We start from the raw sequence: 14,260 nt of genomic DNA, 5'->3' as shown, positions 1-14,260 counted from the left end.
TTATGTCATAGAGTGTTCTGCCTATGTTTTCCTCTGAGAGTTTTATAGTGTCTGGCCTTACATTTAGGTCTTTAATCCATTTTGAGTTTATTTTTGTGTATGGTGTTTGAAAGTGTTCTAATTTCATTCTTTTACATGTAGCTGTCCAGTTTTCCCAGCACCACTTATTGAAGAGGCTGTCTTTTCTCCATTGTGTACTCTTGCCTCCTATATCAAAGATAAAGTGACCATATGAGCGTGGGTTTATCTCTGGGCTTTCTATCCTGTTCCATTCATCTATATTTCTGTTTCTGTGCCAGTACCATACTGTCTTGATTAGTGTAGCGTTGTAGTATTGTCTGATGTCCAGGAGCCTGATTCCTCCAGCTCCATTTTTCTTTCTCAAGATTGTTCTGGCTATTGTGTTTTGGGTCTTTTGTGTTTCCATACAAATTGTGAAATTTTTTGTTCTAGTTCTGTGAAAAATGCCACTGGTAGTTTGATAGGGATTGCATTGAATACGTAGACTGCTTTCGGGAGTATAGTCATTTTCACTATGTTGATTCTTCCAATCCAAGAACATGGTATATCTCTCCATCTATTTGTATCGTCTTTAATTTCTTTCATCAGTGTCTTATAGTTTTCTGCATACAGGTCTTTTGTGTCCTTAAGTAGGTTTATTCCTAGGTATTTTATTCTTTTTGTTGCAATGGTAAATGGGAGTGTTTCCTTAATTTCTCTTTCAGATTTTTCATCATTAGTGTATAGGAATGCAAGAGATTTCTGTGCATTAATTTTGTATCCTGCTACTTTACCTGATTCATTGATTAGCTCTAGTAGTTTTCTGGTAGCATCTTTAGGATTCTCTATGTATACTATCATGTCATCTGTAAACAGTGACAGTTTTACTTCTCCTTTTCTGATTTCGATTCCTTTTATTTCTTTTTCTTCTCTGATTGCTGTGGCTAAAACTTCCAAAACTATGTTGAATAATAGTGGTGAGAGTGGACAACCTTGTCTTGTTCCTGATCTTAGAGGAAATGGTTTCAGTTTTTCACCATTGAGAACGATGTTGGCTGTGGGTTTGTCACATATGACCTTTATTATGTTGAGGTAAGTTCCCTCTATGCCTACTTTCTGGAGAGTTTTTATCATAAATTGGTGTTGAATTTTGTCAAAAGATTTTTCTGCATCTACTGAGATGATCATATGGTTTTTATCCTTCAATTTGTTAATATGATGTATCACATTGATTTGCGTATATTGAAGAATCCTTGTATTACTGGGATAAACCTCACTTGATCATGGTGTATGATCCTTTTAATGTGCTATTGGATTCTGTTTTCTAGTATTTTGTTGAGGAATTTTGCATCTATGTTCATCGGTGATACTGCCCTGTAGTTTTCTTTTTTTGTGACATCTTTGTCTGGTTTTGGTATCAGGGTGATGGTGGCCTCACAGAATGAGTTTGGGAGTGTTCCTGCCTCTGTTATATTTTGGAAGAGTTTGAGAAATATAGCTGTTACCTCTTCTCTAAATGTTTGATATAACTCACCTGGAAGCCATCTGGTCCTGGGCTTTTGTTTGTTGGAAGATTTTAAATCACAGTTTCAATTTCAGTGCTTGTGACTGGTCTGCTTATATTTTCAACTTCTTCCTGGTTCAGTCTCGGAAGGTTTTGCTTTTCTAAGAATTTGTCCATTTCTTCCAGGTTGTCCATTTTATTGGCATAGAGTTGCTTGTAGTAATCTCTCATGATCCTTTGTATTTCTGCAGTGTCAGTGGTTACTTCTCCTTTTTCATTTCTAATTCTGTTGATTTGAGTCTTCTCCCTTTTTTTCTTGATGAGTCTGGCTAATGGTTTATCAATTTTGTTTATCTTCTCAAAGAAGCAGCTTTAATTTTATTGATCTTTGCTATTGTTTCCTTCATTTCTTTTTCATTTATTTCTGATCTGATATTTATGATTTCTTTCCTTCTGCTAACTTTGGGGGTTTTTTGTTCTTCTTTCTCTAATTGCTTTAGGTGTAAGGTTAGGTTGTTTATTTGAGATGTTTCTTGTTCCTTGAGGTAGGATTGTATTGCTATAAACTTCCCTCTTAGAACTGCTCTTGCTGCATCCCATAGGTTTTGGGTCATCATGTTTTCATTGTCATTTGTTTCCAGGTATTTTTTGATTTCCTCTTTGATTTCTTCAGTGATCTCTTGGTTATTTAGTAGCATACTGTTTAGCCTCCATGTGTTTGTATTTTTTACAGTTTTTTTCCTGTAATTGATATCTAGTCTCATAGCATTGTGGTCAGAAAAGATACTTGATATGATTTCAATCTTCTTAAATTTACCAAAGCTTGATTTGTGACCCAAGATATGATCTAGCCTGGAGAATGTTCCATGAGCACATGAGAAGAAAGCGTATTCTGTTGTTTTTGGATGGAATGTCCTATAAATATCAATTAAGTCCATCTTTTTTAATGTGTCATTTACAGCTTGTGTTTCCTTATTTATTTTCATTTTGAATGGTCTGTCCATTGGTGAAAGTGGGGTGTTAAAGTCCCCTACTATTACTGTGTTACTGTCAAATTCCCCTTTTATGGCTGTTAGCATTTGCCTTATGTATTGAGGTGCTCCTATGTTGGGTGCATAAATATTTATAATTGTTATATCTTCTTCCTGGATTGATCCCTTGATCTTTATGTAATGTCCTTTTTTGTCTCTTGGAATAGTCTTTATTTTAAAGTCTATTTTGTCTGATATGAGAATTGTTACTCTAGCTTTCTTTTGATTTCCATTTTCATGGAATATCTTTTTCCATTCCTTCACTTGCAGTCTGTGTGTGTCCCTAGGTCTGAAGTGGGTCCTTTGTAGACAGCATATATACGGGTCTTGTTTTTGTATCCATTCAGCCAGTCTATGTCTTTTTGTTGGAGCATTTAATCCATTTACATTTAAGGTAATTATCGATATGTATGTTCCTATTACCATTTTCTTAATTGTTTTGGGTTTGTTTTTGTAGGTGTTTTCCTTCTCTTGTGTTTCCCACTTAGAGAAGTTCTTTAGCATTTGTTGTAAAGCTGGTTTGGTGGTGCTGAATTCTCTTAACTTTTGCTTTTCTGTAAAGGTTTTAATTTCTCCATCGAATCTGAATGAGATCCTTGCTGGGTAGAGTAATTTGTTGTAGGTTCTTCCCTTTCATCCCTTTAAATATGTCCTGCCACTCCCTTCTGGCTTGCAGAGTTTCTGCTGAAAAATCAGCTGTTAACCTTATGGGGGTTCCCTTGTATGTTATTTGTTGCTTTTCCCTTGCTGCTTTTAATATTTTTTTCTTTGTTTTTAATTTTTGATAATTTGATTAATATGTGTCTCGGCGTGTTTCTCTTTGGGTTTATCCTGTGTGGTACTCTCTGTGCTTCCTGGACTTCGGTGGCTATTTCCTTTCCCATGTTAGGGAAGTTTTCAACTATAATCCCTTCAAATATTTTTTTTTGAAAATATTTTGACCGTTTCTTTTTCTCTTCTTCTTCTGGGACCACTATAATTTGATTGTTGGTGTGTTTAATATTGTCCCAGAGGTCTCTGAAACTGTATTCAATTCTTTTCATTCTTTTTTCTTTATTCTGCTCCCTGGCAGTTATTTCCACCATTTGATCTTCCAGCATACTTATCCGTTCTTCTGCCTCAGTTATTCTGTTATTCTGATTCCTTCTAGAGTATTTTTATTTCAGTAATTGTGTTGGTCATCACTGTTTGTTTGCTCTTTAGTTCTTCTAGATCCTTGTTAAATGTTTCTTGTATTTTCTACATTCTGTTTTCGAGATTTTGGATCATCTTTACTATCATTACTCTGAATTCTTTTTCATGTAGGTTGCCTATTTCTTCTTCATTTATTTGGTCTTGTAGGTTTTTACCTTGCTCCTTCATCTGTAACATATTTTTTTGTCGTTTCCTTTTTTTTTTTTTTTTTTTGATGGGTGGTGCTCTGTTTCTGTCTTACTGGTTGTTTGGCCTGAGACATCCAGCACTGGAGCTTGCAGGCAGTTGGACAGAGCTGGGTCTTGGTGCTGTGATGAGGATCTCCGGGAGGCCTCACTCCAATTGATATTCCCTGGGATCTCAGGTTCTCTGTTAGTCCAGCAGTTTGGACTCGGAGCTCCCACCACAGGAACTCGGGCCCGACCTCCAGCCTGGGAACCAAGATCCCACAAGCTTCATGGCGCAGTTAAAAAAAGAAAGGGAGAAAGAAAGAAAAAAAGGAGGAGTACAATATCAAAGAATAAAAAAGGAAATAAAATTAGAAAGATAAAAAAATGTATTAGGAAAAGTAAAACTATAATTGAAACAACTACAGCAAGGTAAAATAAAACCAGAACAGAAAAAAGAAAAAAAAAAGGGGGGGGGAACAAGCCAAAAGGAGAGAAAAATAATGATGTATAAAGAATAAACTAGGGTTTCCCTGGTGGCGCAGTGGTTGAGAATTTGCCTGCCGATGCAGGGGACACGGGTTCGAGCCCTGGTCTGGGAGGATCCCACATGCCGCGGAGCAACCAGGCCCATGAACCACAACTACTGAGCCTGTGCGACTGGAGCCTGTGCTCCGCAACAAGAGAGGCCACGATAGTGAGAGGCCCGTGCACCGCGATGAAGAGTGGTCCCCGCTTGCCACAACTAGAGAAAGCCCTCACGCAGAAACGAAGACCCAACACAGCCAAAAATAAATAAATAAATAAATTTTTAAAAGACCCTGATTTAAAAAATAATAATAAAAAATAAAATAAAATAAAATTAGAAAAATAAAAGATTTATTAGGAAAAATAAAAATATAAAAGAATCAACCACAATGAATCAACAAGGTAAAATAGAACCCCAATCTAAGAGGAAAAAAGAAAAGAAAAAAAAAAGCCTTGGCTATGGAGGTGGAGTTTAGGTGGGTGTGGAACTTAGGCAGGGGCAGGGTTTAGGGTGGGGCAGGACCTAGGCGGGTGGGGGCAGAAACGTTCAAGCGTGGGGCGGGGCCTCTGCTTAGGACCTGTGCGGAAGGGGAGAGGCAGCATGTGGAAAGGAGGGCCTCTGAAGTGTGGAGTTCCCGAGTTTGGAGGTAGGGCCCTGAGTGAGTGTGTGGGTGGAGTTTAGGCCCAGTTGGGTTGGAGGGGGTCTCAGAGGGGGTCTCTGAGTGGAGAGGTAGGGCCCTGGGTTGGGGGGGAGGGTGTAGGGGCGGGGCTTGGGCTCTTAGCGGCAGGAGGGAGGCTCCGAGGGCAGAGGATTAGGCCCGGGAGCTGAACAGGCCTCCCAGTGCCCAAGTGGACAGGGAAAGCACTGGCCCCATCCCTTCTGTTCCTTCGCACCCCTCCCCCAGGGTCTCCCCCATCCCTGCTGGACCCCTAATCGTGGGTGGGCCTCTCTGGGTGTAGGAATTCCTCCCCTCCCCCAGCCACCCCACAGGAGTGCCAGTCCTGGAGATCCGGCCTTTACTTTTGCTTCCCTTTCCCTCCCTCCCACTCCCTCAGGACCCATGCGGCTGGAGGGGGCCTAGGTGGGCAGAGGATCAGGCCCGGGATCTCAGCAGGTCCCTGGGGGCCCAAGTGGGCAAGGGAAACCTGGCCACGCTCCCTTTTGCTCCTCTGCCCTCCCAGTGGTTCCTCAATTTCCCCCTTCGGGCGTGGGATCCCTTCCCCTCCCCCAGCCGCCACTCAGGGGCGCCAGTCACGTCCCACCTCCACTTCTCCTCCCCCTTCACTCCCCCCATGCCCCACGTCCTATCCGGTCGCTGGAGGTTCCTCCCGTCCCCTTAGGTGTCCGTGGTCCCCCACCGGTGCCTGGTAGGTGCCTTAGTTGTGAGGAGATGTGAATTCCACATCCTCCTAGTATTCCATCTTGACTCCGCCTCTCTGCTTGCTTTTTGAGCCTCACCTCTCATCTACTGTCTACCCCTCATCTCTACACCATCCTACATTCCAATAATACTAAAATATTATAATTGGCTACACCATGCTCAAGTATTTATATCTGTTGCTCCTTCTGCCAGAAATATCACCCCCTGAACAACTTGGTTAAACTCCTCTGGTCTTTTGACTTCCTTTCCAAGATACCTTTTTTGACCACTGACACCACTCTTTATCCCTCTAACCTGAGTCAAGACTCACCAGGTGAACCTATTCTGTACCTTTATTAGGGTATGAATCATGTATTATAATTAATATCCATATTCATATTAAAAAATCCATTAATAATCCAGCTTTGGTGGGTGCAAGGCTCTGACACCTGGAGAGGACTGTGACGGTTTTAGGTTTGTTGTATAACAACAAATATCTTGTTAAATGTTCCATGAGAGTTGATAATAATCCAGAATTTCCCATAAAGGCAGAAGCTATGTAACTTACATAAATTCAAATTTTTTTAAATCTCAGAGATCATCAGAATACCTGCTCAAATATCTTTATGCTCTTTAAGCTCCTTATTTGACCGCAAGTCATCTTGTTCAACAAGATCAGGAACAAAGTGGGGAATCATAAAAATAAATACATAAGTAAAAAAGTAAGTGTTACCTAAAATATTTTTTCTCTGAGTATGACTCTGTGATTTCGATTTCACCTTTGTCTTTGTCACCTTTGTCTTTTGACTTTATACCCACCGTAAAAATTCTACAAATTACAGTTCCAGTTTCTTTAAAGTGAATGAGAACTAAAAGAAATAGTCTGAGTGCAGAAATTCTTCCAGATTTTTATTTTCCAAGCATGGGAGCCCAGTCTAGTTGTGGGGTCATCACATAGACTATTGACAGTAATTCCCTACATTTTCTGACCTTGGGTAAGGACAAGTTCAGCTATTTAGAGCAACAGGCACACCAGCTTTCCTGTGGTGCCCTCCTAATGCCTCTCAGGTGACCCTGGATCTGTGGGCTCTGGGTTCAGAGAGAGGAGTCACCTTGTGACCGGCTTTTAACCCCAATTAACTCCCATTAGCCCCAGCCCCATCTAAGAAGAAGATGTAACTACCCTGTTATTACCATCACGCAAAAGGTAATAAGCTTTCTAGTCATTCTGAGCCATAAAGCGTAAAGATGTCCACATTTAACAGAGGGGGCTTGACAAGCAGCACAGGTGTTTTCAAAACTGGGCACTTCCAAGCAGAGGCCTGGTCATAGCCAAGCATGCCAACCTTTGGCTACTGCTTCACCCAGACTTAATTGCACGGCACCTACTTAGCAATTCATCTTTGTTGAGTCTTTTCAAAGCATTCAATGTGGTCTTCATTGAATCAACTCTCTATTCCTGCCCTGATTTTATTTGTTTGTGTATTATTTAATCAAATAATGCATTAACAATAATAAGTAAAACTTAAAGAAAAAAGGAAAAAAATCTGTCTCTTGATAAACATACAGCTCTTTTGGTATGAGGAGATGAGCACTAGCAACAAAAGATTCAATATTGCAGACATCAGACAGTATGTTAAAAAAATAGAGAAAGTGGAAAAACTCATAGAGGCCTTTGATTGGAGTTTTGTTAAGAGAATATCTAGACTGACTTTTAAGATGACTTTTAAGATAGCGACACCCACACGTAGTTATCCAACATCGTGTTGTATTAAAATCCTGAAAGAACTGAGAGCTAAATAGAAAAGATGGAGGTGGCCCATTTATCGTCAAAGCATAAATTTCTAAGAGTTTAAAATACCATTCAAATGCAAATATAAAATAAACACATATTGACAAAATCATTGTACTTTTTAATAAGGGAACCAGGGCTTCCCTGGTGGCACAGTGGTTGAGAATCTGCCTGCTAATGCAGGGGACACGGGTTCGAGCCCTGGTCTGGGAAGATCCCACATGCCGCGGAGCAACTGGGCCCGTGAGCCACAACTACTGAGCCTGTGTGTCTGGAGCCTGTGCTCCGTAACAAGAGAGGCCGCGACAGTGAGAGGCCCGTGCACCGCGATGAAGAGTGGCCCCCACTCGCCACAACTAGAGAAAGCCCACACACAGAAACCAAGACCCAACACAGCCAAAAATAAATAAATAAATAAATAAAGTGTAAAATTTATTTAAAAAAAAAAATAAGGGAACCAGCAGGTTAGTAAAGGTGTTTCAAAAGAGAATGAGAGAGCCTGAACTACTCACAATCAATTAAAGATGCTAAAATATAATTACAAAGTTATATATGAAACTAATTAATGTCCTAGAGAGTACTACAGCCATATTCTTTTCTTCCAGACACAAATCCACTGCTTCCCCAAAGGACAAAGTTCATTGGCAATTTATCAATCATCTACCTTCACTGAGTCTAAATCCTGATCAACAATAGGTAGTCAATCAAACAGTGGTTCATTCCCCCAGAGCAGGGGTTGGCAAAAGTTTTCTTTAAAGTGCCTGATAGTAAATATTTTAGTATTTTTGTGCCATATAAAATCTCTGTCACATATTGGTTTCCTTTTCTTACTTTTTAAAAATGTAAAATCCATTATTAGCTCAAGGGCTGAACAAACAGGCCTTGGTCTGGACCTCACCTGTGGGCTATAATTTGCCAAATCCCTGCCCTAGAAAATAAAATAATCCTTGAATGAACCTGTTGCACAAGCTCTAGTGTGACACTGAAAAACAACTTGCAGTCTTCCCTTGCCTTTCTTCCAAGATTTGGGTAATTTGCTAATCACAGAAATGAGGTAGCAGAGACAAAAAAAGTTGATTAGCCCAGAGCTCTAACACAAGATGCACAGCTGGGACTGCACTGTGACTTCAGTGCCCTGTTCTCTCATCTCTCGTAATCACGTATATGTACACAATACACACACACACACACACACACACACACACAGAGTGACAGTTTTGATAAACTATTTTTTTAAAGACTTTATTTTACTTACTCATTTTATAATGTGATCCATAAGATGTTTAATAAGAAATTCAGTTGGCATTGTTTTCCATATTGCTATATTGGGTAGTTGTAATCATAGTCTATTCTACATGCAAAAAAAAGTCAATGCCAGTTGAAGGGTCAAAGCTAAAAGAGAAGAGAGAAGAACCAAGAAGGAAGGAATAAAAGGAAAGGAAGAAACTCTGACTTGGAAAGAGCAATAAAGATATTTTATCTCTTCAACAGAGTTGTCAGGGTCTAGTAAGGAAAACAGAAACAATTCTGGGTAGGTTGAAAAGAGGAAATCTAATACACAGAACTAGTTATCAAAGTGATGTCTGAGCTGAAAAGCTAAGCAAAGGATGGTGATGAAACACAGAGATTAACATCAACTAGAAGCGCTATTGTCTTAGGGCTAGAGGCACACAAGAGGAGGGGGTGTTAACAGATCTCAAGAGTCCGAAGTGTCTGTTGGGGCCAGAACACCACGTGAAGGTTGACTGGTAGAAGTTGGAACCACAGAAGGAAGGCCATGTTTGGAGGCATGGAGAAGACGCAGTCCCTGATGGAGACACCACCCAAGACAGAGAGGGGGAAACACTCTGGAGTCTCCCCTCCCCCTCCCCCTACCAATCCCTGTCTGTGGCGCCCATGGACCAACCCTCCAAGTGCATAAAAAAAAAGAAGAAGGAAGGAAAGTAAATATGGAAATAGAAGTAGGGAAGAAACATGAACCAAAGAAGAATTAAGAGAGAAGAAAGCACGGTGCACAATAAAGCAAGATTCTTGAGAGTAAGCTTTCATTTCTGTACGATAGAAGTTGCCAGCCCCTAATAAACCACCCAATTTAATCTATGAAAGACACGGTGTTAAAAAAAGAAACAAAACTATAAAATATACATAACTCACTAATGTCAAACATATCTATCACTACTAACATTATAATTATCAGACACTATTAAAAAATCTAAATGTGCATAATGAAAAAGAATACCATTATATTTCCCTGAATTTGCATTTTCAAGTAATTCTAAATCGTAAGTATAATAACAAAATTATTATGCTGAATTACTTTTATTAAACCTACAATATGAAATACAAAGGTATTTAAATCCAAGTAAAGTGCTTAATGAAAATTCTTATTTTATGAAATGCATCTATTATGAAACTATATTTGAGTTATTTAAAACTGTTGTTGAAATTAGGCTTCTTAAATATTTTGAGAATGCGACCAAACTTATACACAAACAATTATAATGTCCCATGAGTTTAAAATAATATTCAGCAGTAATTAAACTATACAGATTTTTAAATATAACCATTTTTGAATGTGAACAAACTTAGCGAGTTTTATTAAGCAAGCGTATTTCAGAAACATGCCTTGGGAAAAATACAATTTCTTGGGGATATGAAATATAAGAAAATAATTGAGGAACTTTTAGAAAGTCCCTGAAAAATTTTAACTGTATAACTCTTTTAACTCAAGGTTACTTTTCTTTCAAGATTAAAATGTTAAACTTAGAAAAGTAGCAACTTTTCAACAAAACATGCAATGTACTGGTTGTGAAGAGCTATGCTATACATTATGCAAATTTAATTTTACCCTTGCTGTAACACTGAATAAATGCACATACTGTGTCATAATGAAGCATTTCTTCTTAGTACTATTCTAAACTTACCGTACAACTCAGCCATCAGTAAACCGTTATTTAATATATTACAAGTTACAAGTATTTGTTAATACCAAAGGTTTAATTAATTAATTCTATATCACAATGCTTAAAATAATATTTCTTACCTCACTGTTTTCACTTACTGGAAGGATATGAGATGTTATCCTATTTTGAAGTTAACAAGTTGGCCTACTATAATCCCATAGATGACAGAAGACACAAGACTCCTGAATCTGAAACAAAAGATGTTATTACTCATAGTAAAAGCAGTAGGCAAAATATCAGAACCCTTGAGTCCCCCCTCCCACAGGTGCAGAGAGCTGGGTGACACCTGCATACTCAATGGTTTGTGTCACAAGAGAGAAAGCCTGAGCTTAGGGAACCTGAATCTTTATAACGGGCAGTAAACATGCTTATCCTTTGCTCTGGAGAGAGACACACTATTTTCCAAGGCTGTTTGCAAAAATAGTCAGTGCTTCTGCTTACAAGGTGGGCAGAAATGTGAGAGGCCCATGGAGAAATGTCTCCCAACAGCTACCCAAAGCCTGGAAGATAACTAGTCTCATTACAGGGAACACAGGGAAAATGCTCAGACATCTTTTCTCTGTGCACTGTGAATGCAGAGCTGCATCTGAACTTGCAGGAAGCCATTCCCTGAGAGCAGGAGGTAATAATCAACAGACAACAGTCATCTTTCATCAGAGACGATACTCTCCGTAAAAGTAAGTCAAAGTATATTACTTTGTATAATGGGATTTTTCTCTTTGGAAGCTCTTCAGCAAGCTGCCTACAAATGGATAAGAGAAGCGCCCTAGAAAAGAGGCCCATGTTTTCTAAAGATGGAAATACTTGGGGTTAAACAGATGGTATTTAAAATAAGTGTCACAAGTGAGATGACTCAACTGAAACTTCGCTGCTTGATCTGCTGTTTGCTGTCTTCTAAAAAGAAGTCATCATTTCAGATCTTAAATGTACCAAATATAGTTTCAGTTGTGTCACACCCCTTGCGGCTCCATATTTCAGTTATGCAATATTGCGGTGGAACAACGCTGCCCACTTGAAATTCAGCTTCATTTACTGTGTTGCTGATTTTTCTCTCTTTTTTTTTTTCTTTTTGGCCTCATTTAAAAAAATTGTGCTACCTCTACTCCAACCCTACAAAAATCTCCACAAAATAGGGAAATATCTTAAGTAACTTGATATACTGTTGTATAATATAAATGTTTAAGACTGTGCACCAGACTGCTTACTATAAGAGTGCTTTATTTTGCTTATTATTTTGGTATTAATTCCTTCCTGCAGAGTTTTTACTCTCATCTACCTAATCTATTGTTGGAGTATAAGAATCATCCAAGTTGACAAGATAAAGTAAAAAAGCAGTTACTGCTCCAATTCATTATCCATCCATCCATGCATCTACCCACCCACCCATTTTTCCAGTCATCTATATAGTAATCCTTTCAACCATTAATTAATCCAGCAAATAATTAACTGTAGAGTTGCTTCATAACTGTGGTTCATAGAAAAGTGAGTAGGGACTTCTCCCAATGGGTTAAATAACATGTTGCTTTCACTGATCATATAATAGGGAAATTATTACAGGAATGCAATGATAGAAGGCCCTGTATGTGAGTCAGCTGGGATAGAGCAGAGAGTTTAAGAAAGTGAGAAAGAATGTGTGTGTGCGTATGTGCCTGTCTGGAACAGGAAGAGCCTCAGAAGAGGTTAAGACTTAGCCTTTCAATGCAGGGGGTGTGGGTTTGATCCCTGGGCAGGGAGCTAAGATACACCATGCCTCCGGGACAAAAAACCAAAACAAAAACAGAAGCAATATTGTAACAAATTCAATAAAGACTTTGAAAAGGGTCCACATCAAAAAAATCTTAAAAAGAAATCTAAAGAATAAGTTAGGCTTAAACCAATACTAAAAACCTACCAGATACGGTGATGGGATATAAAAGGTGTCGGGGGAAAAAAAAGAGGGCGAGCGAGCACTGTGAGTTTAGAAAACCTCAGTGCCCAGCCAGCTCCATGCTTGAGTGAACTTACAGTCTCATCCTATCTCTATACACAAGGGGTCTTCAAGGCTAATGGTCTTCTCATTTCTGTGGCTGAATCTGAAAATGGAGACATATGGCAGCCCCAGAAATTCTACCACTCCTCTCCCCAACCAACACCTAATAAGCCAAGATTGTAGGACCACACAGAAGAGGAGTAGAACTTCTCCTTTTGGCTTTGCTTTGTTGCCTGCTGATGTGCCACAAGTTAGAGGTATTAATATTCACACATTTCAGAAATGCTTATTGAATACTTGCTATGAGGTATGCAAGGCACTCGTTTCTAGGGAGACAAAAATAAATAGGGTGGATAGAACACCTGCCTCTTTGGAAAGTACAGCTTAGCAGCAGAGAGAAAACTAAACAAGCCAGGCGCTTCCCTGGTGGCGCAGTGGTTGAGAGTCTGCCTGCCAATGCAGGGGACGCGGGTTCGCGCCCTGGTCTGGGAAGATCCCATATGCCGCGAAGCAACTGGGCCCGTGAGCCACAACTACTGAGCCTGCGCATCTGGAGCCTGTGCCCCGCAGCAAGAGACCACGACGGTGAAAGGCATGCGCACCGCAATGAAGAGTGGCCCCCACTTGCCGCAACTAGAGAAAGCCCTCGCACAGAAACGAAGACCCAACACAGCCAAAAATAAATAAATAAATGAAATGCTGGCTTAACTCCTAGAGAGTTTCAAAAAAAAAAAAAAAAAACTAAACAAGCCCAATAATATTTTCTATTAAAGGGAAAGGATAGAGTTCATAGAAGGATATGTCAGTCTTTGACAGGGATGGAGAGCTCAGATAAATCCTTCCAACAGGTATCTACCATTCTGTGTGCCGGAGTGGGGAGGAAGCTCTTCAAGGGGGTTAAGCAACAAAGAAACAAAATTAAAATTTTCTTTTAGAAAGATGCCTGAAGTGTTGAAATGCCTTGGAAATGAACAACACTTTCACTTCTAGGTGTTAAATGTTTATGTATAATCTCGTCAACGTAAAAGTGTTCACCCAAATATTCTATAACTTTGATCTCCTTTCTCCATGCAAGGTATAAGCATCTGTAGGGCAAGAAACTTTCCTTTCACCAAGTAGTGGGACAGAGCTTCATACACAGTAAACACATCTTAAATACTCTTGTAATGTCTAATCCAAACCCAGAAAATACAACACACTGAAGCTGGCAGTGTCTGTTTGCTTTCTGTAGACAATAAATAAGTTCACCACAGACCCTAAAGGTGGTTACAAATATGGTTGACATGATTATAAGACCTTGATTTTGTAAGACTTTCATGTTCCATATGCCACGGAATTAAAAAATTATGTCAAAGCTTGACCACAATTCTGTAACCAGTTCCTTAAAAATATCAAGCAACCTCCCTTCTGACTATTTCCTTGGTCTACACTGGAGGAAGGTGGGTTCCTGGATGGGGAAATCAACTACCACTTTTCACAGAGTAAACTACAACCTCTCCAGGTCATCTTCAGACGGAATTCTGTGGCACCCACATATGTATTTTAGAATGAGGACAACTTCCTACCTGACTGCTCCACATCAAAATTCATACCATTGTGGGGAGTGGGGGAGGGGAAATTCACCTCTGAACTTTCACCCAGTTAAATGTCTAACTACGGCAAGAAGTGAAAGAGCACCTGGTGGAAAATCAAGGCTTGCTGCTAATTAGCATCTCCACAATTGCCCCCACGGGAGTCGGGTGGCCAATTAA

At 39.6% G+C, this 14,260-nt stretch overlaps 1 protein-coding gene across 1 annotated transcript in view; it reads right to left on the bottom strand.

Moving 5' to 3' along the window:
- Window positions 1-14,260, bottom strand: part of LOC309630376 (uncharacterized protein) — a gene marked incomplete at its 5' end in the record, with an annotated part of 1,321,579 nt that overhangs the window by 897,956 nt on the left and 409,363 nt on the right. The window contains one exon of the mRNA XM_082395555.1: window positions 7,712-10,728. Within this exon, the coding sequence (XP_082251681.1) occupies window positions 10,688-10,728 (41 nt within the window). The 3' untranslated portion in view covers window positions 7,712-10,687. The remainder of the gene's footprint in view (window positions 1-7,711; window positions 10,729-14,260) is intronic.

Source organism: Balaenoptera borealis, assembly GCF_965194805.1.
Source record: "Balaenoptera borealis genome assembly, chromosome: 1".
NCBI classification, from domain to species: domain Eukaryota; kingdom Metazoa; phylum Chordata; class Mammalia; order Artiodactyla; family Balaenopteridae; genus Balaenoptera; species Balaenoptera borealis.
Note: the sequence above shows the minus strand (reverse complement) of the source record. Positions and strands in the feature narration are given on the sequence as shown.